General features: G+C 38.1%; 1 protein-coding gene across 5 annotated transcripts in view; it reads right to left on the reverse strand.

The window, feature by feature from the left end:
* casz1 (castor zinc finger 1) overlaps nucleotides 1-22,067 on the reverse strand; it is a 280,717-nt gene that overhangs the window by 22,840 nt on the left and 235,810 nt on the right. For all 5 annotated transcript variants that reach the window (XM_012966970.3, XM_018095836.2, XM_012966967.3 and 2 more), the window contains 2 exons: nucleotides 7,255-7,785; nucleotides 575-1,418 (listed from right to left, as the gene is read on the reverse strand). In XM_012966970.3, coding sequence (XP_012822424.2) covers nucleotides 575-1,418; nucleotides 7,255-7,741 — 1,331 coding nt within the window. In that variant the 5' untranslated portion in view covers nucleotides 7,742-7,785. The remainder of the gene's footprint in view (nucleotides 1-574; nucleotides 1,419-7,254; nucleotides 7,786-22,067) is intronic.

Consider the following 22,067-nt stretch of genomic DNA (forward strand, 5'->3'; position numbering starts at 1 on the left):
CAGCATACCCTCACTTGAAGTAGTACCTATTTTTATAAAAAGCGCAGTCACCTATCCCTAGTCAAAATTGCTATTTTGTAAAACAACCTGATGGTTTACCCCTTTAATGATCTCCTTTAATTGTGTCACTTTTGCCACAATTTTGGATATTATCGCAGGGGAACTTACTGAAGTGGATTTAAAAAGATGATGTTCCACTGCCAGAAAATTCAGAGAGAGCAAGAGGTTAAATGGGGCAAATGGAAATATTTTCCTAGGTAAGAATTTTAAAAATGGGGATTACTCTTCTTGGCCAACACAGTAGAGATGGGATAATAAAAGGCTTAAGTTTTCCTTTACTGCTAACATTTCAGTGAATCTTAATAACCTAAAATCAACATTGCCCTGTTACTGTGACACCCACACCCATAATTGTCTCATAAAACTTTTGTATTGTGAGGCATTAGTGGCATTCTAAGCCATATATAATTAGTAATAAAGAATAAATTGTCAATAAAATGCTACCCACCACAGAAATCAAGTGGCTTAGTTAGCTTAGCAGTCAATAATTAGTAACAGATGTTTAAGTGCTTACTTGACTGTGGACACTGTTCCTGTAGTTATAGAATCTGTTTTTGAGAAGGTTGATTTAAGATACTCTGGAGTATTGAAAGGCAATGTCACAGGCTGTTCTGTTGCTGGTGCAGGAGTGGTAGGATTGCTTGTGAGAGAAGCTGGAGCTAGGCTTGGAACAACTGCTGCTGCCTTCAGTGGGGTGAGTTTCTGTATATTACGGACATCATATTTAGAGGGACGTCCCACTTTCCCTGTTTTAAAAGCAATAGAACCACCCATGTCTTGGTTACCCTCTCCAGGTTTGAAAAGGTGAAGATACTTGACATTCTCCAGGTCATATTTGGAGGGCTTCTTATATGTATTTCCATTCTGTGGCCTCAGAGTTTCTCCAGTTTTTAGCTTTTGAATGAAGAAGTCGTATTTGGAAGCTCTAGACATAAGACCTTGCATATGTGAGGTGGTAGCAGTTGAGAGGGGCAAAACAGAAGTTTTTGTCTCTTGCACTATGCCTGAATCAACTCCAGGTACTCTGCCAGTGAGTGGCTGTTGTGCTGGTTGTTGTGTTCCACCTTCTTTGACCTGCAATGTTTTAGAGTTCGGTTCGTCACACTTTGTCACTTGTGGAGGCCAAGAAAGGTTCTCCCCAGCCTTCAATTTACGGATATACTCCTCGTATTTAGAGAACCTGGCTCGTTTGCTGAGTGCATCCTCAGCAGTATGGGGCTCTGAGGTAGCAGCATTTAGTTTTTCAAAGCTGATCTTCTTTGCAAGCTCATCCCGCACATTAGGCTGTACATACCCAAACATTCCAAGAAATTCATTCATAGTGTTCGCTGCATAATCACGCAGGGATGAGGTTTCTCCTGTGTGTACAAGAGGAAATACTCAGAATCGCACATAGCATGTCTTATCCTTCCAATATACGTCTGGCTCAGATATTACATTTTATGACTTTTAAATTAATTTCCTAAAAAAGTAATTAACAGTGGAATAAAATAAAAAGGAGTTCATCAATGGCAAGAAAATCAATTCCCTAAATGTTCTCAGCGATGGCTTTTCAGTACATTAAACAAAGTTTTCATAAGTGTCTCTGCTCTCTTGGTCTGGCCTAATAGGAAGGAAAGTAATTTTACAAGAATAGAAGCCAAATATTACTGTCTGTCAAGATGAAAAAAGGCTGAAGTAAGAGTATATGCATAGATTTCCACAGATGTACATGTGGGTACATCTGTGTTTTAATTTCTGTCTGTGATTTGGTACATTTTTAAAGCAGTGCAAAGAAAAAAAAAGGGAAAAAATTGTAAAGTTTTTATTCACAATATGCCAGCATGCCGTTGTAATTACACTAAACACTAGAGGTATTTACATTTGTTTCACATGGTCAATAAAGGGCATTTAGGCACAAGATAATACAACAATATAAAAGATGGCATTGCTGGCCACATGCATGACCCTTACTCACATGCTATTCTCAATCAGGGTTACCAACCTGCTGGTATTTTACCAGCCTAGCCAGTAAAATACCTGCCGAGACAGGGCAGGCATTAAAAGTTTACCCACTCTCAGTCTGTCCTCAAGCCATTACCCCACCCCCTTTCGCTATCACTCTGCCCTTTTTATGTCACTACCCTGCCCTCTTTACATCATGATCCGCTCCCCTTCACGCCTGCCCCCTACCAGCTGGTAAAGATGTTTTAGAAAGGTGGCAATCCTATTCCCAAGATTGGAAAAGAGAGTTCCAAAAGGAATCCTTTATTAAATGTCTGCCCTGCACCCAACCACAGATGTGTGCCCATTAGAGCACAATGCACTGGCCCTATAGCTTAAAATATCTGGTTACAGAAATATTTCATATATCAATGTTTTCTGCAAATGAATGAACACAGTATTTGATTTTTGTATGAAGGTCTATTAATCAATGCTGCAGGGTGGCACCTTGGTGGTAACCCTTAGTGGCAAGCACCACATTGAAACTTGACAAGTATGAGAGAAATTTCAACTACTCATTGTCGACTGCCCAAGATGGTAGTTATAGAAGTTCTCCCTCACAAAGAAGTTGGCATATACTATTTAAAGTGAAAAGACTACATTGCTAATTGGCCAGAATTAACAGTGATGCACATGATTAGTGCAGAGTTTGGTTGTGCAATGACAGCAAAATGTGAAAAACACACTGTAGTGCAAAAACGAATCTAAGAAACTTTTTACAACACATACATCATGGCCAAATACAGTAATAATACTCAGGTATTTATTTCTTTCCAAAAGGACATAGCTATATTTGTTTGGTATTGGATCCCTTATCTGAAAACCCATTATTAAGAAAGCTTTCAAATATGGAAGGCCATCTCCCATAGAGATCATTTTAATTCTAATTGTTCTATAATGTTATCAAAACAATCCTATTGTTTAAAGGTTAAATGAACTTTAGGTAACTTAAAGTATGGAGATCCAAATTACGGAAAGATCCCGTATCCGGAAAACCCCAAGTACTAAAATAATAGATCTTATGCCTGTGTAATTTTGAGGGGTTGTGGAAAAAATTTCCAATGAGTCTTGCTACTAAGAGATCCTTGCGTTGCATTTTACCAATGTCTTGTAAAAGTCTATCTGATGTGTCTAAAATCTGTTAGGAACATAAAATGTCTTAAAATTATTATTATCATATTTTTATATATACACTGAATATACAGATTTATATAAGTAGCCAGTAATTTATACAAGGGTTAAAGGAGGCCCTGCCGAAAAGAGCTTACAATCTAGAAGTTAATTTCCAGCTACACATAAAAAACCAGTTCTAGATGGGAGGGAATGTTCTTTCTTTATGTATAAGTGAAGTTGTCTCAAGTAGCTCATAAGGAAGTTCCACAACAAAATTCTGGCCAGTCCTTGATCAACCTTTTGCTATGAGAATTAATTTCAGTAGTCTTTTCACACTCTGGCCTTGGGTAATGACACATGAAGGTGTTTTGTTATGGTGCACCCAAGAAGAACCATAGTCATCCTTAACTGCTGCTCATTTCCAGTCATGTGAATGAGAAGTGCTTTTGCCATGGCAGACACTGCCATAGGCAGAAGTAGATTTATCAGGAGTGCCAGTGACAATTAACTCAACCTTAAAATTGTGGCATCTATCATAAGCTGCTTATTTCCCTCTACTCATTACTATGTATAGTCACAGCACTCCTTGGTTTCTAATGTGTACATTTTAAATGAATATTTTCCCAAAAGTGTATATATATATATAAAGTCCAGATATAGGCAGCACACCATGCAAAAGGAGTTGCGACCTGGGTGCCAGTGCAATTCAGTAAAATATAAAAAACATCAGGGAGGAAAGTTCCAGGAAGGAACTGAAACGTCGGATCAATAAAAACCCTGTAAGATAACAATTTTTTCTGGCACTTTGTCCTGCTACTATTAAAATCCTGTGAGTGCCGTCACTTGTTGTTTTATATATATATATATATATATATATATATATATAAAAGTTCCCGATAAACAGCACTCACGATATAATGAAATCTCAGGCGCCTGGGTGCAGTCCTCTTCAGCGTAGATAGTAAACAAAATATGAATCGCATCGCTCAGGACTTATAACAAAATTGTAGTTTATTAAGTGTAGAAACAGAGAACTGATGTTTCGGCCACAGTTGCAGCCTTTCTCAAAGTTTGAGAAAGGCTGCAACTGTGGCCGAAACGTCAGTTCTCTGTTTCTACACTTAATAAACTACTATTTTGTTATAAGTCCTGAGCGATGCGATTCATATTTTGTTTACTATATATATATATGTACATACTTTTGGTCAAAGGGATATATATATATATATATATATATATATATATACACATATACTTCCGAAGAAATGCTGGCACTCACGTATAAATAGGTTGCTAGGGTGCAGGTCCAAAAAGTGTTGAATATACTGGAGGAAGGGTCAGCACTCGCAGGACTTATACAAAAACAAGTGATTTTATTAAGTCTCCTTGATTTTATTAATTCCTGCGAGTGAAGACCCTTCCTCCAGTATATATATATATATATATATATATAGGTACAAACTGTTCATAAGCTGCACACCAAAAGTCAAAATCGATACCTGGGTGCCAGGGCAGTGTAGGAATGTGTAGAAGAACGGAATAGACCGGCACTCACAGGCTATTTAACACCAAAAGCTTCAAACGGCCCCTGATGAAAGTTCCTGTAGGAGCTGAAACGTCGGACTAATAAAGAACCTCACTTTTCTACTAACCGTTTGAAGCTTTTGGTGTTAAATAGCCTGTGAGTGCCGGTCTATTCCGTTCTTCTATATATATATATATATATTTATTTTTTTTTCCTTTGACAAAGGCTGGGGATCCAGTCAAAATATCAGGTTCATTCTCAAATTAATTGCCTTTTCAATTGATAAATCCTGAGATTTCTTCAGTGGTGCTTGTTTGCATACAAGCATGGACTAAACCCAGCTTTCACCTGGATATGTGAGTGCAGATTTAAATATTGCCCTTAAACACGTAAAATAATGGATAAACCTGTGTCTGATGTCATCATGTTCTCATACTTTGTGAGAAAACTTAACAAAATCAATAACCCCATTTTGCTAATATCTAATCACAGGAAAAAAGTGCACATTTTAGTGGCATTTTAATGTACAGGTATGAGATCGCTTATCCAGAAACCTGTTATCCAGAATGTTACGAATTACGGGAAGGCCATCTCCCATAGACTCCATTATAAGCAAATAATTCTAATTTTTAAAAATAATTTCCCTTTTCTCTGTAATAATAAAACAGTACCTTGTACTTGCTCCAAACTAAGATATAATTAATCATTATTGGAGGCAAAACAATCCTACTGGGTTTATGTAATGTTTATATGATTTTTAGTAGAGTTAAGGTATGGAGATCCAAATTACAGAAAGATCCCTTATCCAGAAAACTCAGGTCCCGAGCATTCTGGATAACAGGTCCCATACCTGTACATGGTGATGGTAAAATTATGCAGTGGGGATGCTTTTCATCATCAGAGACTTGAATCTTGTTAAAATAGAAGGACATGGAAATACAGAAAGAGAACCTGTGAAAGTGTTCATACTTCAGGACACTTTAGGACAGGGGTCCCCAACCTTTCTAACTCGTGAGCCACAATCAAATGTAAAAGGACATGGAGAGCAACACAAGCACCATAAAAGGTCATGGTGGTGCCAAAAAATGGCTAAGATTGGCTATTAGCTAGCCTTTATGCACACTATCAGCTTACAGGAGGCTTTATTTGGTAGTAAATCTTGTTTTTATTCAACTAAAACTTGCCACCAAGTCAGGAATTCCAAAATAACTCCCTGGTTTGGGGGCACTGAGAGCACCATCCAAGGTGTTGGTGAGCAACATGTTGCCCCCGAGCCACTGGTTGGGGATCACTGCTTTAGAACAATAATTTCAAAAGCACTGCAGCACTGGAGTGACTCAAGAACAGTGGTAATGTCTTACAAGGGTCCAGCAAAGCCCTGATCTTAATCCAATTCAGAATCTATAGCTCTTAAAAACTGAGGTATTAAAGCATCACTTGAACAACCTGAATGGCCTGCAGCATAACTGCTTGACTGAATAAGCTAAAACAACCTCTACAAAGCACTGAGTATGTTAGCAAACAGCATATTTCAGTAAGATAAACAATATCACAGTGGAAAAAAAAATAATTTAATTTAATTTAAAGTCTAAAAGGCTCACAAAACAGCTGCTTCACCACTATCCTTAGAAAACGAGCCCCAACATATTTTAACGAAAGTGATGTTTACACTTTTTACTATTATATATTGCATTGTTGAATTTATCACATAAAATAATGTGTTGTGTAGTATTCAATTCAAAAGTTTTTAACCTTAAAAATGTCAGCTGTACAACACACTGTTACCTTTATATGTATTAAAAAACATATAGCCATAGCATTGTTTGCAGTCTTCTAACAAAAGCTACAGCATCTCTGTTGACACTGTGCAAGTGTCACTTACTCCAAATCATTTGGTATCCATTATGAAGATGTTAAAGGACACAGGATTTAAAAGGCATGACATATAAATAGACCTGCCATTCTATATTTGTAAAGAAAACACTAAAGATGGAATTGTGCCTGTCTGCTATCCTAAAAAAGAAGCAGCATACATGAAACCCTTGTATTTCTCTCTACAGTTTGCTCTGGCCATTTTTACATGTATGTGTCTTTGTGTAAAAATAAGTGCACATAACCTGTCAAGTCACCTTGTCCCTTAGATGGAAATGCCTTTCTATGGGTGTCTGCTCAAGGTCACACATCTTCCCATTGATCTCACAATGTTTGTTAATTACTTTGTCACTGATGTGGTGAAGGATAATTAAACATCTCTGTTTATATCTTCATGCATAATTATGAGTCTTGCTCTGCCACTCTCAGCCATGCCAGCATTCTGACCGCCTAAGCATTTATAGAGTAGGACTATATCAAGACGGAAAAAAACCTGGCATCAATATAAGCTAGAAAACTAGCAAGCCCTGTATTGTTATCTGATACTACATTAGTACTGAGGGCTAAGAAAACTAGTCAGTCAACTCCTGGTTGGGAAAAAAGGGAAATATTAAATGAAGAGATACTGGTTTTTGTTTGTGTTCAAGAAAATATGATTTAAATAAAAAGTGGTTCTAATACTGAGAGGATGAATGCCTTACCTGTAGAAGCCCCTGAGGTTTGTTTAATAGCTGCCTCTGCTGCATCCTTTGAAACAGACTTCTCTAAATCTTTCTCCTCTGGGAATTTGCTAACTTGAGAAGTTTTCGATTCTTCAGTGTTGTCTTCTTCATCACTACATCCTTTTGGTTGTACCATGTAGACGCCTTCAGGGGGAATTTCAGTTGCCCCTATCCTCTTGAAGTCCTTGATCACTCTTTCAGGGGGGTCATCTGTGTATTCTCCATTCACCCACTTCTCTATTACTTCTCTGCGTCTCTTGTCTTCTTCTGCACTTCTATGCTCAGAATTCAGACTTTCTGTAGAGTCTGCTTTTTGTGTTTGTTCCCCTTCCCTTTCCCTTTCCCTGATATCCAGAGATCCAACATCCCCATCTCCCAATTCAGAGGCCTGTTCTGACACCACTTGCCGGCTTAGTTTGGCACAGATTTCATTTAGTTTCAGGCCGCCTTTTCGTTTGGCAGCCATCTTCGGCTTTCCTGAGGTTGTGTCAGTGCAAACACGTCTTTCAGCTAGGAGTGAGAAACAGAAAATAGGGACAGAAATGTAAAAATATTTTATTTATAAACAAACTGCAACATGTTACCAATGCTTGTGATTTCCCAAATGGGCACATAACTGTAGTCAGTACTGGAAACATCTCATACTTGATCTTTTTTAACTACATTTTATTTTAATGTTTTCTCTAAAAGACCACTAAAGAACACAGTGGCGCTAATTTATGAACAATGGGCAAACTGACAACTGCACAGTAACCCGTGGCAACCAATCACATTTTTTTTTGCTCAATGTGTTTTTATTGAACATCTTTGCAAGGTACATTCAGTAAAAACTATACAGTAGAAATATATAAGCATGGGGTATTGCTAGACTAACACTCATTTGCTTTTCCAATAGGGTTTTTTTTTTTTTACCTTCTGGCTAATGCTACCCTTTCTGGATTAGTGTTGGGCTACATGGGGTAGGTTACATACAATAGAGTGTGAAGGGGACTATACTTTACTTTTAAAGGTTGTCCACCCAGTGATGCCAGATTTGTAGAAATTTTAGCATCTGTCCCTTTTTATCCAGTATAGTCCTTTCAAGTGATGCCAAGTCATCCATTGCTTTTTTCCATTCTTGCACAGAAGGGGGCTCAATGTCTTTGCAGTGGAGGGTCAGTATTCTCTTAGCCTGGAACAGTGCCGTTGTGATGAAGATTTTAGTGTGTATGGCCAAAGATGTATTTAGGTCATTCATCAATAGGCATTTCCTGGCGTCACTGGGTCCCCACTCTGGAATCTTTTTTTCTAACCAGCCACATACCCCATCCCAGTAGGTTTTTAAGTGAGCACATCCCCATAGTGTGTGCACCAGCGTGGCTATTTCAGTTTTACATCTGCGGCAATAAAGGGAGATTAGTATCTTAATTGTATGGAGTCTCTGCACGGTGTAATATGTTCTGTGTATTGTATAGAATTGTAGTAATTTATGTCTTTGGGAGAATGATACAATCAGTGGGATATCCAATATCCACTCCCATTGGTCATCTGAGATTGTCCCTAGCTCATCTTCCCATGGAGTCCTAGAGCGTAAGCGTTAGTATCACCGTAGGTGGGTTTAGACAGCTGTTTGTATAGGGTGGAGAGTTTACTTTTTTGTTAGGGGATTAGCAGGCTGTCTATCATGGGAGAATTATTTACCTTAAGACTCTCCCCAGGTGTGTTGGTTGTTAAGGCAATCTTGAATTTGTGATACGTAAGCCATTGATACAATGGCAAGTGTCTAGTGTTGTGGAGATTTAGAAGTGGGATAATCTGGTAATTCTCCCATACATCACCTATGGTATTAAGCCCAAGGGACCGCCATATACTTGGGGGGTTGCACTGTGCCAGCTTTGAGAAGGTGGCATTGCCCCATATCGGGGTTTGTGGCAGGTAACCCATGTGGCCAATCAGTTTATGGGCTGTGGATAGAACCAACCTCTGTAGTGCAATTATTGGGGAGCACTCACAGCGTTCCTGTTTAACTAAGAGGGCATGCCAGGGCGCTTCTGGATAAACAGTTATTTGTGCCCACAACTGGAAAAGTGGTGGGGAGAGCATCTGATGTATCATAGGGGAGATGCTGGTTAGTTGTACTGCCAAGTAGTACATATGGATGTCCGGCAGTGCTATTCCCCCTTTGTCCCTAGGTCTCATTAGAGTGTTAATGCGAAGCCTTGCTCTTGAGGTTCCCCATATAAACTTGGTAAATTGCGAGTGTATTTTGGTGAATGTTTTTTTGGGGATTGGAATCGGGGAGTGTCATAGAATATATAGCATTTTGGGTAAAGATAACTGATAAACATTTTTATCAGTTGTATTTTTCCTGTTGGGTCTACCGGTAGCGTTTCCCAAGTCCTGAACTTTTCCTGCACCCACAGGAATAGTGGGTTTAGGTTATACTCACTGTACTTTGTGATGGCTACCTAAATAGGTGAACTTGCTAGGGGTTCCTATTGTTTTGCTCATCCACTAGGTACAGTGTTGACTTGGACGTGTTGGTTTTTAGACCTGAGATTGAACTGAACCTGTTTGTGAGTTCTATTTGGCCGATTAAAGACTGACCTGTGTCCCCTAGGTACACCAGAGTGTCGTCAGCGTATAGTTGTATTTTTTCAATTTTTGCTTTCTGGTCATAGCCCCGGATTAGTGGGTGCATATGTACTGCTTGGGCAAATGGCTCAATGGCTAGGGCAAAAAGTAAGGGGGACAATGGACAGCCTTGTCTTGTACCCCGGAAGAGAGAGAAGTTGGCGGTGCTGAGAGAGTTAATATGTAGGGTGGCCTTTGGAGATTTGTACAGTAGCTGGACCATTTGCATAAACTTAGGACCAAAACCTAGCTGTTTCATGACACACCACAAGTATGTCCATTCCACCGTATTGAATGCCTTGGCTATGTCTAAGGCTGCTATTGCTCTGTTTCCTGTTTTGTTAGGTGTGAGTGTTAGGTTTAAGTTCTGGTGTTTAGGACAGTTGATTTGGTAGGAATAAAACCTATTTGATATGGGTTGATTATTTTTGTTATTACTCTGGCCAGTCTACGTGCTAATATCTTGGCATATATTTTAACATCTGATGTCAGTAGTGAAATGGGCCTGAATGACTCACAGAGCTGCAGGTCTTTACCAGGTTTTAGTAGTAGTACTATCGCAGCCTCATATAGAGACTCTGGGAGATTGCCTGTTAGTTGGGCTTCTGCATACATTTTGGTTAGAAGTGGTGTTAAGGATTTGGCATGTTTTTTATAAAGTTCAATTGGAATTTTGTCAGAGCATGCTGCCTTGCCTTGTGGGAAAGTGTCTATGGCCTCTTGTGTTTCTGTGTCTGTGATATTGGACTCTAGGAATTCCATATACTCTTGGGGTAGGGATGGTAAGTTTAGTGGTTCTAAAAAGGCTCTGATGTTCTCGGCTGGGGCCTTTAGTTTAGTAGAGTAGAGATCTTTATAGAATGATATTAGTAGGGTCTGTGTGTAGTGTGCCTTTGCTATCTTTTAGTGCTGGGATGGGAGGGGGAGTAGAGTGTACCTTACCCAGGTGTGCTAGCATCTTGCCTGAGCGTTCCCTGTGCTCATATATTGATTTTGGAGAAGTAGTGCTTGTGTTGGGCTTTTTGCCTGAGGCTGTCTGTGTATTTTTTTGTGAACCAATCACATTTTTGCTTTCATTGTTTTACATGCAGCTGGCTGAAAAAAGCTAATCAATGATTGGTTGCTAAGAGTTACTGCACAAGTACAAATTTGCCAAGTGTTAATAAATGAGCCCCAGTAATGTCTTGATTATTTTGCATCAGTAGACAGGTTGTAATGTAATAGAAAGCTAAGGTCACTTTAGTAACAAGCATGTTTTAGGTAAATCACTGTAAACAGATAAGAGGACTACTATACTGTAAAGTAGTGATCTCCAACTAGTGGCTCATGAGCAACATGTTGCTCCCCAACCCCTTGGATGTTGCTCCCACTGGTCTCAAAGCAAGTGGCCATTTTTTAATTTCTGGCTTGGAGGCACATTTGGAGGCATAAAACCATATGTACTGCCAAACAGAGCCTCCTGTAATCTGTCAGTCCACACTGGGCTACCAAATAAACAAACACAGCACTTTTTGGGCACCCCCTGGAACTTTTTTCATGCTTGTGTTGCTCCCCAACATTTTTTTTATATTTAAATGTTGCCCGCCAGTAAAAAATGTCCCCTTCTGTAAAGAAACCAACTCCAATACTACATCTAAAACAGCTTCTGTATCACAAATGGTAGCTTTAACCAAGAGGGGAGAAACTGCTTATCAAGACACACAAACACCAAACCTACAGTAGTACATATATTTGGCACAAAGGCTGCAAATACAGAATGAAAGCTATGCTAACAAAGAAGAAAGGGCACACACAAGTATGTTACATTGGATCTCCAGCCACTTTGCAGTGTACACACTAATTCCCTTAAATGACACTTCCTACAGAATGAATGACAATGATAAAAGAGATAGACATGCTGTACAAGAGACTGATGAGACTGTGAGATGGAAATGATGGAAAGCCGCAGAGAGATCAGTGCTGGATTGGCATTATGCAGAGAAAGAGCACACAGCAAGAAACAAGCACTCTGTAGTATTTTACATTCACCTAACTCGCAAAGTGATACGTAAAAACATATCCCTTTTCATACGTTGTTTTATTGCACCTTATTATTTCACTGTCTAAAGATTTCCCCTGTTGGCAAGATTTTCTTAAGCAAAAAGGAGCTTATGTGTTTTTACTAAGTTTGTATGGCTGGAAAGGGTCACTTAGTATGTAGCAGTTCTACTAACTAATAGCAATAGACAACCCAAGCAAAAATGTCATTATTTTACATGAATATAATTAGATAAACCTGGCCTACAAAAACTGATCATTTTCACTATTTCGAGTCCGAATGCCCTATGTACTATATTTACAAATGTAACATCCTCCTTGTACAACTCAGTTGTATCAGGGCTAAGCTTCCAAAAAGAGAGAATGATGGCCAGGAGTTAGTAGCCGGCAGTCTGTGTGCTACCTGTCAGCTAAAAGTCAGCTGTTTTTAATAAGAAAGGATTTTATAATTAAATATTTAGCACTCTTTGGGACCCCAATGATGCATGTTAAACTCTTTAAAAATAACTTGTTGACAAAATTATCCTACAGATATCAAGAATTCCAAAAGATTTAAAAACATGTTAACATGTACATAAGGTAGTTTGTGAGTAAATTTTAACTGTACAATTGTAAAGTAAAGCACATTCTGAAGTACAGCCTATCAATAAATCACATTATTGCAGGAAATGACATTGGATTTGTACTGTCTTTAGCTGTGACCTTGGAAATTTAAAGCTAAGGATCAACATTAACTTTATTTTCTTGCAAATAATCTGCATATAGATACCAATGATATAAAATGTACACATATTAACCTGTACTAGTACAGGGCAGAGCCAAGGATTTTGATCACATGCTGTAAACCGAAACAGAAAAATGAAAAATGACTTGCAGTAAGGGTTCATTCTAACAAGCTTAAACACAACAAATATTTTGCATGTTTATAGTTGCCATCTGGCTGGTAAAAATGATACTTGATGCCAATGTTATAATTGGTAAAAAAGACAACATATATAGAAAGGCTGCTATTTTTTTCCAGAAATGGTAGCAACCGTAGCCATGTATTGCCCATCTCCTGTTATAAAGCATTAATATTTTGCTCATATCTCAGCTGAGATTTAAAAATACCCTTTTTTGGTCGTGTTCCCCTTTGAATGCCAACATTTGTCACAGGCCCCCTTAGGTCATCAGCTCTAAACAAGGTTACAGACATAAACTAACATGTGCCACATGCACAAGCATTATTAAAAAGTGCCCGAGCTGTGGATTCTGGCAAATGCCAGAGGGGCTGGCGTAAGATGCCATAGGCATAGGCTTTATATGTTTCTAAGAAAAACACTATTATTTCCCCCTTCCAGTGCAGGTCCTGGTCCTGTGAAGACAGATGCAAATCACTACGTTCCTTACTCACAATACAGTAGTTGTTAAAGCTGGTAATTTTCTTCATACACTTGCAATAGAAAAGTGTCAAAAGACAAAGCAAATAAAGAACCGAGAACAACAGAATTAAAAATTCATAACTTTTGAACAAAGTTTCCTTCAGTAAATGGCAGACCCCTCACTTTAATCAACTGAAGGAGTTCTATTTTCCAAAAAGAGCATGCAACACCAGTCCTCAGCATCCTGACATTAGGTCACATTTATAGGTTTGACATTAAGATTTCTTAAATATTTAACATTCCTTTATTCAAGCTAAAAAACAAATATTGTGAATATTGGAAACACTGATGGGGTTGTGCCTCATGAAAAACAACACTGTTTCTGCCCATTTCAACTGTTTTATCCAAGTCATACATTATATGATGAAAAGAAAATAGATTACTAGTATTAAGAAGGTGAAGGGTGATGTTTTTTTAGCAGAAAAATTCTAAGCAATATTATTTTTGTGCTTGTTGATATTGGACAATTTTCACTAAATGGACCCAACATAAGGGATATAATTTTAGACACACAGAACCAGTAGTCTTTGACTAATGCATAATGTTAATGTGTGCAAAAAAGATCTAAGGCTTTGAAAATGGGGCAGGTGTTTATTAGCCATTAGTTAGGATATCTATTCATTAATCTATTACATGCCTTGAATAAAGGTGAAGACACAAGGAGCTACTAGTAGCAGCTACTAAAATAGACAATAATGATCATTTAGGGCAGTGGTTCTCAACCTTCCTAATGCCACAACCCTTTAATACAGTTCCTCATGTTGTGGTGCGCCCAACCATAAAATTATTACTAAAGCCATCGGAAATATGTGTTTTCCGATGGTCTTAGACAACCCCTGTAAAAGGGGGAACCGCTGATTTAGGGCGAAGACACGTGAGGCGATTAGTTGCCGCAACTTTTAGTTAACGCAGTTCCAGCGACTAATCGCAGCGACTTCCCGCCCATAGGGATTAATTGCGTTGCCGCGACAAATCGTGCACGCAATTTCCGTGTGTTGATTAGTCGCCGCAACTCTCTGAAAAGTCGCGGTGACTAAACGCCCCGTGTGTGTCTTTGCCCTTACTGTCTCAATGTGTCTTTTAGCAGAGGCAATTCTAAGTACTGTCTATGGCAGGGTATTTTCTGGAGTTTAGTAGCCGTAGAAAAAGTAGATACTAGTAGTTCTGTATGTCTTCACCCTAAAGATTACTGCCTATATCAAGTTCTCCATGTGCCTTTAAATTTGCCCCATATATGGCAATTAATTAATAGAGTTATAAGGCATGCTTTGTCTGTATGTGAAAAATAACTGGCTAATTTGTGACATATATTGACCAATGCTGTGCACTTTGACTTGTTTAGCTTTCTTCATTTTAACACTGTTGCCTCTATTATTGTATGTAGCTATATGAAGGTCAAAGACAACACATACATTTTCATTCCCAAATTTTTGTATAAGTATTTACACTTAACTATACAGATAATCATAAAGGTGCCCATATTCAGCCCATACATGTATACACATGTCACACAGAACCAGAGAACTATACAATTATGTTACTATATACTAGTCTGCAGAGCCAACTCAATTGCATGTACAGCTGAAGGAACCAAAGTGTTAAAAGCAATTGGTAAATGGTACAGCAGATTGCCCCAATAAATAATTTACTGATATTTATAAATATTCAAATCAGCAGGCATCAGGAAATGAAAGGGAGGTGACATTAATTCCAGAGCACTCCAAATTCATTTGAGAATCGTTTCTCATTTCAAACAAATATTAAATCTTTGGTGGCAGTCCTGCAAAAATTCTTTATGCTTTTTTTAGTAATTCACACAATGTCTCCTTTAAACATTCTGACCTGATATTTACAACATTTAACTATGACACAGTGACATCAAATTTGCCATCAGCGCCTTATGTCATATGGATTTTCCTTAACATGCATTAAACCACTAAACTAACTCGTGTCAATGATGAAACCCACATATATAGTCAGTGAATCCTCTGACTCACATAATATTATCTATATTATAGATCAATGGGTACTCACAGCCTTTTGATATTTGTGTTTAATTGCAACATGATCAAATGAGGTAAACAAGACCATACTTTGCCAAGTGTAGAATTATGATTTATAAAGATAATAAAGATATAGCAGGATCAAGACATAAAATGGCAGAATTTCAGTTTATGTTTAAAGCTGTCACTAGACTAAGCAAACCATTCTTTGGCCACTGTTCAGTGTTGGACTGGCCCACCAGGATACCAGGAAAACTCCCGGTGGGCCCAGGTGTCAGTGTGCCCTCCTGCTCCTGACTATTTGGCCTGTTTCATGGTCATTCCCTATTTCTGATTGGGAAGAAAGAGGAGAAATAGATGAAAGAATAGATGCTGGCATGTAAATAAAAGAGACTAGGAGAATAAAGAGGTTGGGTGAGGAAAGGAGGAAAAATAGTTTGGAAAGCGGTCCTAGGGTCTAAGGTTTTCTGGTGGGCCCCTGGGTCCCCAGTCCGACACTGCCACTGTTTAACATCAAATACATGATTGTATCTAATTGATATATATATAAGTATATATAAGTAAGTATAAGTAGTATATAACTTATAATATTGTATCTGACTTATATTTTGAGCTGTGCAAAGACCTAAGGAGAGCTTTGGTAAACAAATGCAAGCTTATTTTTTTAAAATGATAATCACTCTTTACACTCTGAGTTTATACAATAAACACATAACACACTGAATAACCATATGTGTGTGTGTTTTATCATTTCTGGGATGAAGATGAATAAATGTCAGTGTCTGCTGTCAGCTGCTTCCTTCAACCAGAAGCCTCCCATGTCTTTTTTTTTCTACAGTCTCCTTGATCTGTTTATTGTACTAGCCCCTTTCTAATCATCCTGTGAAATAAGCCCCCTCCCCTTCCATATCTGTAAATCATGATGTACTAGGAGGGGTCAGAACCTAGCATCCCCTTTGAGTTATAGGTTTTCTAATGCAGGGCTTGCTGTCAGCTCCCTACACTCTGCTTTATAGCTCTGGCTGTGTAGATGTGAACTCCCTGGTAGGAAATAAAGTTACCCTTTGGCGAGATTTCTAAACATTTCACTCAGTGTGAGTGCTGCTTAAGAAAAACGAGCACATATTTCTTCATAAGCATGTATCCCCTTCTTCGACCAAAGCTTGCAGAATGATGAAGTTGCAGGACCATAGAATTAGAAGTTATGAGGTCAAGTCTGCCATTAATGAGGTTCATCTGTTCTATAAAAAAATCAACACCCAATCGGTTTTTGGGTGCAATAAAAACTATTATTGTTAGTAGAATTTCTTTTTTTACCAAGGCTGCCCTTGAAGACTAAGAAAACATCTTAGCTTATAAGTAAGGCTGATGCCACACATGGCGTTTTTACGCTGCGTTTTTTCTCATCCTAAAAACGCCGCACAAGCCACACAGCCCCTGACTATGGCGTTTTTCAGCCTAGAACTGGTGACGTAGCAAATCCCGTTTCCATGGTACTAATAGTGCAAAATAGTAAAAAACGCTGCGTATTTCAGCTAGGTCTGGCAGCTACCTTTGTGTATACATAGGAATAGCTTGCTTTGCAAATACTGGCGTATTTCAGCCAATGCTTGAAAAATCCGTGCTAAGGCGTTTTCTAGCGTATTTACGCTTTGTGTGGTTTGCCTCGAGTCTTTTCAAGTTATTTCTATGGATGATGATATCGGGCGTTTTTCAGCCGCTGAGAGAATTACAAAAAACGCAGCTTAAAAACGCCACGTGTGGCATCAGCCTAAAGGTTCCATTATTGAAAATAAATTATTAAACAATCTGACAAAATGGTTAATTTTATTAAAATGAGTTTTAATGAAAAATAGCTTTCTTGGGTCTCCAACTGGTGTAGAACTACAAATGGCTTGCCTAGCCCAACAAAGTTTAAGATAATTTAAGATTTAAAATGAAAACATTTTTTAATTGCTGTCATAACTGCAAGCTAGGTCCTCTCTACCTGTTGTTGTTAATATATATATTTTAAGTCCTGGCTCAGGCACAAACAATGGCTTTATATACATGCTACCAATAGGCAAAACATATTGTGAATATCCACAAATCAGCGGTTTGCAAAAGTTTAGTAATGAAAATTATCATGTAAAATATTCAGCAATTTTGGGGCATTCAACATTTTTCTACTCAAACTGGGTGTATAGGCAGGTAATTTATCAGTATTCTAATTGAGGTGGTCAATCTGATTCTGTATTATGGGATGAAAACACAGGAATATTTACAATCATGCTGGATAATAGTCAGCTAAGTAACTTACCTTTTGACTTGCAAGTGAATCACATCCCAGGCTTGTGTATCTGTAATTAGGCTACAGCAACCAATCAGCAAGTATCATTTACCCGCATCTAAGGTTGCTATGGGTTAGTGCGCATGGGCAAATATACGTCTTTTTATTACATGTAGGAATAAAACTGCCTTTACACTGCCAATTTTTGTTTTGATAAGTCTTGTGTAGATTTTTATATAAAAACATAAACCTTAAGCTGCTTCCCCACAGCTGATTTTACATACATCCATGGTTCATCACATTATATTGCAAATCAGCACACAGGGGTTAAAAACATATTGATATAAGTACGGCAAGACTGTCATGCTTCCACAGACAGAGATAACTCATTTCATTGTGTGGAGCTTACCATTCTTGCCATGCCAGAAGACTGTTATGTATTCTAACAATCTGTGGCCAGAATGCAAGTGGCCATACAACATAATGATCTGTCGTAAGGGAATGCAGCCTTAAACTTGGGAGAGTGAAGAAGTTTTGAGACAAAATTTAAAAGTATTATGATACAGGAAATAAAGGCTGACCAATGTGAGTTTTACTTCTTGAGGATGAATTACCATTAGAAAGTCTCAAACTGCTGCTTAAAAAAGATGAAGAAACAAGTGATACCAACCTTGGTAAGAGTACACAACTGGTACCATTAAATGTGACTCTGTATTGTCTATTGCAAGGTATTTTTTGTCATTTAGTAGCCATGAGAAGTAGCTGCTACTAAGTAGCTCTGCGTGTCTTCACCCGTAAGCTACTTCATGTTGCTGATAGAATCTGCATTATTTCCTATAAGGTTATCAGTTACACAGAACATGACAAAATGGTGCCTCAAAGTATAAGGGCAGTATAAAGTAATGTATATGTCAATTAGGAACATTTTGTCATTTGTTATGATATCAAATATATTTTGGTTAATTATTTGTTCTGAAGGTATAGTTTTTCTCTTAAGCTATACTGTTCTGAAATGTTAATTTGTTCAGCAGTTCAGCACTAGAAAATAACCAAAATCTAGAATTGGATAAAAGAATGATTAACCAGTTTGCACAGCATGTTTTTGTCTTTGTCACAATTAACATTCATATAGGCTTATTTTTGTCCTGTCAATAAGTGACCTTCACAGTCATGAACATATAAGGAGACCTAACTAATTAATTGCATTGTGTCATATATATCTATGTTAAACAACTACTCCTGCTTCTCCTTTACAATGCAAAATGCTAATTGTATCATGTTTTTTTTTTTTAAAAATGCAAAAAGGGATGAGTAAATGTCTTTGGGTGTACTTTGCATTCATGTACTGTAATTTTATACCCAAAAACAAAGCAATCACCCCTCATCAGGCCTTTGCAATATCCCTTAGTGCTCCCTACCATGGAAAAGGGAGGGAAAAATCAATCCTCTGTATGCATTTTTTCACCATAAACTCGATTTCTCTCTCCTTCTGAAAACAAGTGAGCTGTAAATACTGTTTAACCTCTCCCCCTCCCCTCAGCTCTATAAAAACACAAATATGCCATAACTCAGCCCTTTCAGCCCTGGCGTCTCCGCCATGCCCTGCTGCAGGCCTCACTGGAAGGTCAAAACAAACGACTTTCCGATTCACTGCTCCTGAAATAATTTTGTGTATTAAAACCTGAATCTGCACTTTCTGGACCGAAAGGCCCTCTTAATTATTGCAGCCGTCCTTGGGACGGACAGTGATCCTTCACGAAGACACAGTAACCAACCCCCCCCCCCCCTTCGCCAATCTGTTTGCAAAGTGTGTCTGTCCTTTATTAAATTGTTTTCTTTTCCACATTATCAGTTGCCATGGAGACCTCATCTCTCGGATTATTTGAATTTCATTATATCTATTGATTTGGGAGCATTTCATCTTTTTTATTGTTTTTCTGTCAATTTTCAAAACGAATAACCATCTAATTTGCGTCAGTGCTGATTATGTTTGTTCCTCAATAGAGGTCGGCAGCTGCACCATGGACACAAATCAATGTACAGCCAGCTCAGCGCTGCCTGCCTGCCCAAGCCAGCTTGATAGGGCACCTCAGGCACTCACTTATACAAAAACACATAATCAGGCTCATATGCTGCTTTACAACAATATTTTAAACAAATACATATTATGTTTCCACATTTTTTCTACAATATACATATTAGTGTTTTTGAGCAATAAAGTATATTAAAATGTTACCCAGCAGTTTGTTTTTTTTTCTGCAATGCGAACAATTGTTTGTAGCATTGCTGTCACTGGATGGAGTTCCTCTATCTCTGGGGACAGAAAATTGCACTGCACTACACACATACACAAAAAAATAACACAAAAATAATAGAAATCTGAGCAAAGAAATTGTGCTTTAAATGTAGTATTGAATAGTTTTCTTCAACATTATCTCTGATCCTCTTACAAACAAGTAGGGATGCACCAAATCCGGTTTGGTATCCGGTCTGGTATTCGGAAAAGATTCAGTCTTTGTCGGCAGGATTTGGATTCGGTCGAATAAACGGTCTTGGACCAACCGAATCAGAACCAAAAAAATCACGTAACTTCTTGTCATGAGAACACAAAAGTTGAATTTTTTTTGCCGCACGTAACTCATTACCATTTGCTAATTAGGATTTGGATTCGGTATTTGTCCAAATCCTTTACGAAGGATTCGGGGGTTCGGCAGAATACAAAAAAAGTGAATTTGGTGCATCCTTACAAACTACTGTGCAACTGATCAAGTGTCAGTGTCTGACAAGGGACTGCAAAAATGGGAATATTCTAAAAAATAAAAATTACAAGGTAAGTTACAAAGATGTTGGGAGCTTTTTCAATATTTTATAGACATAGAAGTGATTTCAGGTCTTTCTAAATGCTAATGCACCACTTGTATTCTGTGATTAATTTTTCGGTCATTAGTTAGACAGATTTTTCTCTTTTCGTTAACTTTTCATAAAGACTCAAGATATATACATATATTTGTTGCACTCTTACAAACACAGCAGTACTGTAAATACCACTGGCCTATATGATTTTAAATTAGCAACAAAACAAAATCTACATGACACTATTTTAGAAGTACACAAAGCTGACATGCAAACACACACTGCTGGCTGACAGTTTGTCTGCTTCATTGTTATGTTGTGTGGACAGCAGAGGAAGGGGGTGTGAGTGATTAAAGTGCTTACTTGGTTTCTTTTTTTTTTAATAATTTATGCAATTTTAAGCATTTGTGTATAAATTTTTTAATAAGCCACCCTGGAGCAAAATGGCCATTAGCAGCCGTGCACTGCTGTCCAATCATCTCAGGCCAGGATCACTTGCACAGCACTCTAGTTTTTTATGACAAGATAAAATGCTTTTAAAGCAATTTACACAAATATGGAAATTTCTTTTTTTAATAGATGCTTTCCATGGTCGCTAGGGACAGAAGTGTACCTAAGTAGCCATATGTGTATTAGTGAAAGTGTGCACATGATTATATTTATATATATTAAATCTATACAGGTATGTATATACATTTGTATGTATACACACATATAAATAAATGTATATTTGTTGCCTTCGTTATAGGCAGAAGCATATAGCCATTTTTAATCAACTATTACGTACATTAAACCACCTAAATTAAGGGGACATGAAACACCCTGTGTTAAAGAAATGCCTAAAAGCTCATCATACTTAAATCATATATAAAATATATACACAGTACTGCTCCAGTTACTATCATGGATAGATGCAGAAGGCTGGGGGCTGATAATCCAAAGCATGTAACTAAAGGTAAAGATTACACATGGTTATGGCCTAAAAAATTAAATTAAAAATACAAGCATGAATTCTACGAAAAGTTTGGTAACTAGGGTATTTCCATACTGGCCATGGCAGATGTGATTTGTCGACTGCAGGACCATTGATGTACAAGTTAAGGGAGCACTCACCGGCTTAGTTCCATATTAGCAGTGCCCCGTGCATACACATCAAGAGACGCCCCCGATCCAGGCGTGATCAATTGCAGATTGTCGACTGCAGGAAATCTGCACTACTACGGATGACAAATCTCCCAAAAGTACGTCTCCGTTCACTAACATTCTGATACTGCTTGTAAAACACTTTACACTTTTTTTGTGGAAAATTGCCCAGGATTAAGCCCAGGTACAGTGCTTTGTATTTGGTAATCATAAGGCCTTGAGAGGAAACTGGCACCACGTATGACATCCCACCGGCGATTTACATTTTCGCTGGTGGGATGGCATTTCGGGGAGATTAGTCGCCCACGACAACAGAGATTTGTCGCGGGCAACTAATCTCACCGTGTGCCAGAGCCCTAAATGTTAGTAAAGGGAGAGGTATTTTCAGAAGATTTGACATGGGTAGCGCAGATTTCCCACGGGCAACAAATCTTGGAGCACCATTCTTTAAAA

Source organism: Xenopus tropicalis, chromosome 7 (assembly GCF_000004195.4).
Source record: "Xenopus tropicalis strain Nigerian chromosome 7, UCB_Xtro_10.0, whole genome shotgun sequence".
Lineage (NCBI taxonomy): Eukaryota > Metazoa > Chordata > Amphibia > Anura > Pipidae > Xenopus > Xenopus tropicalis.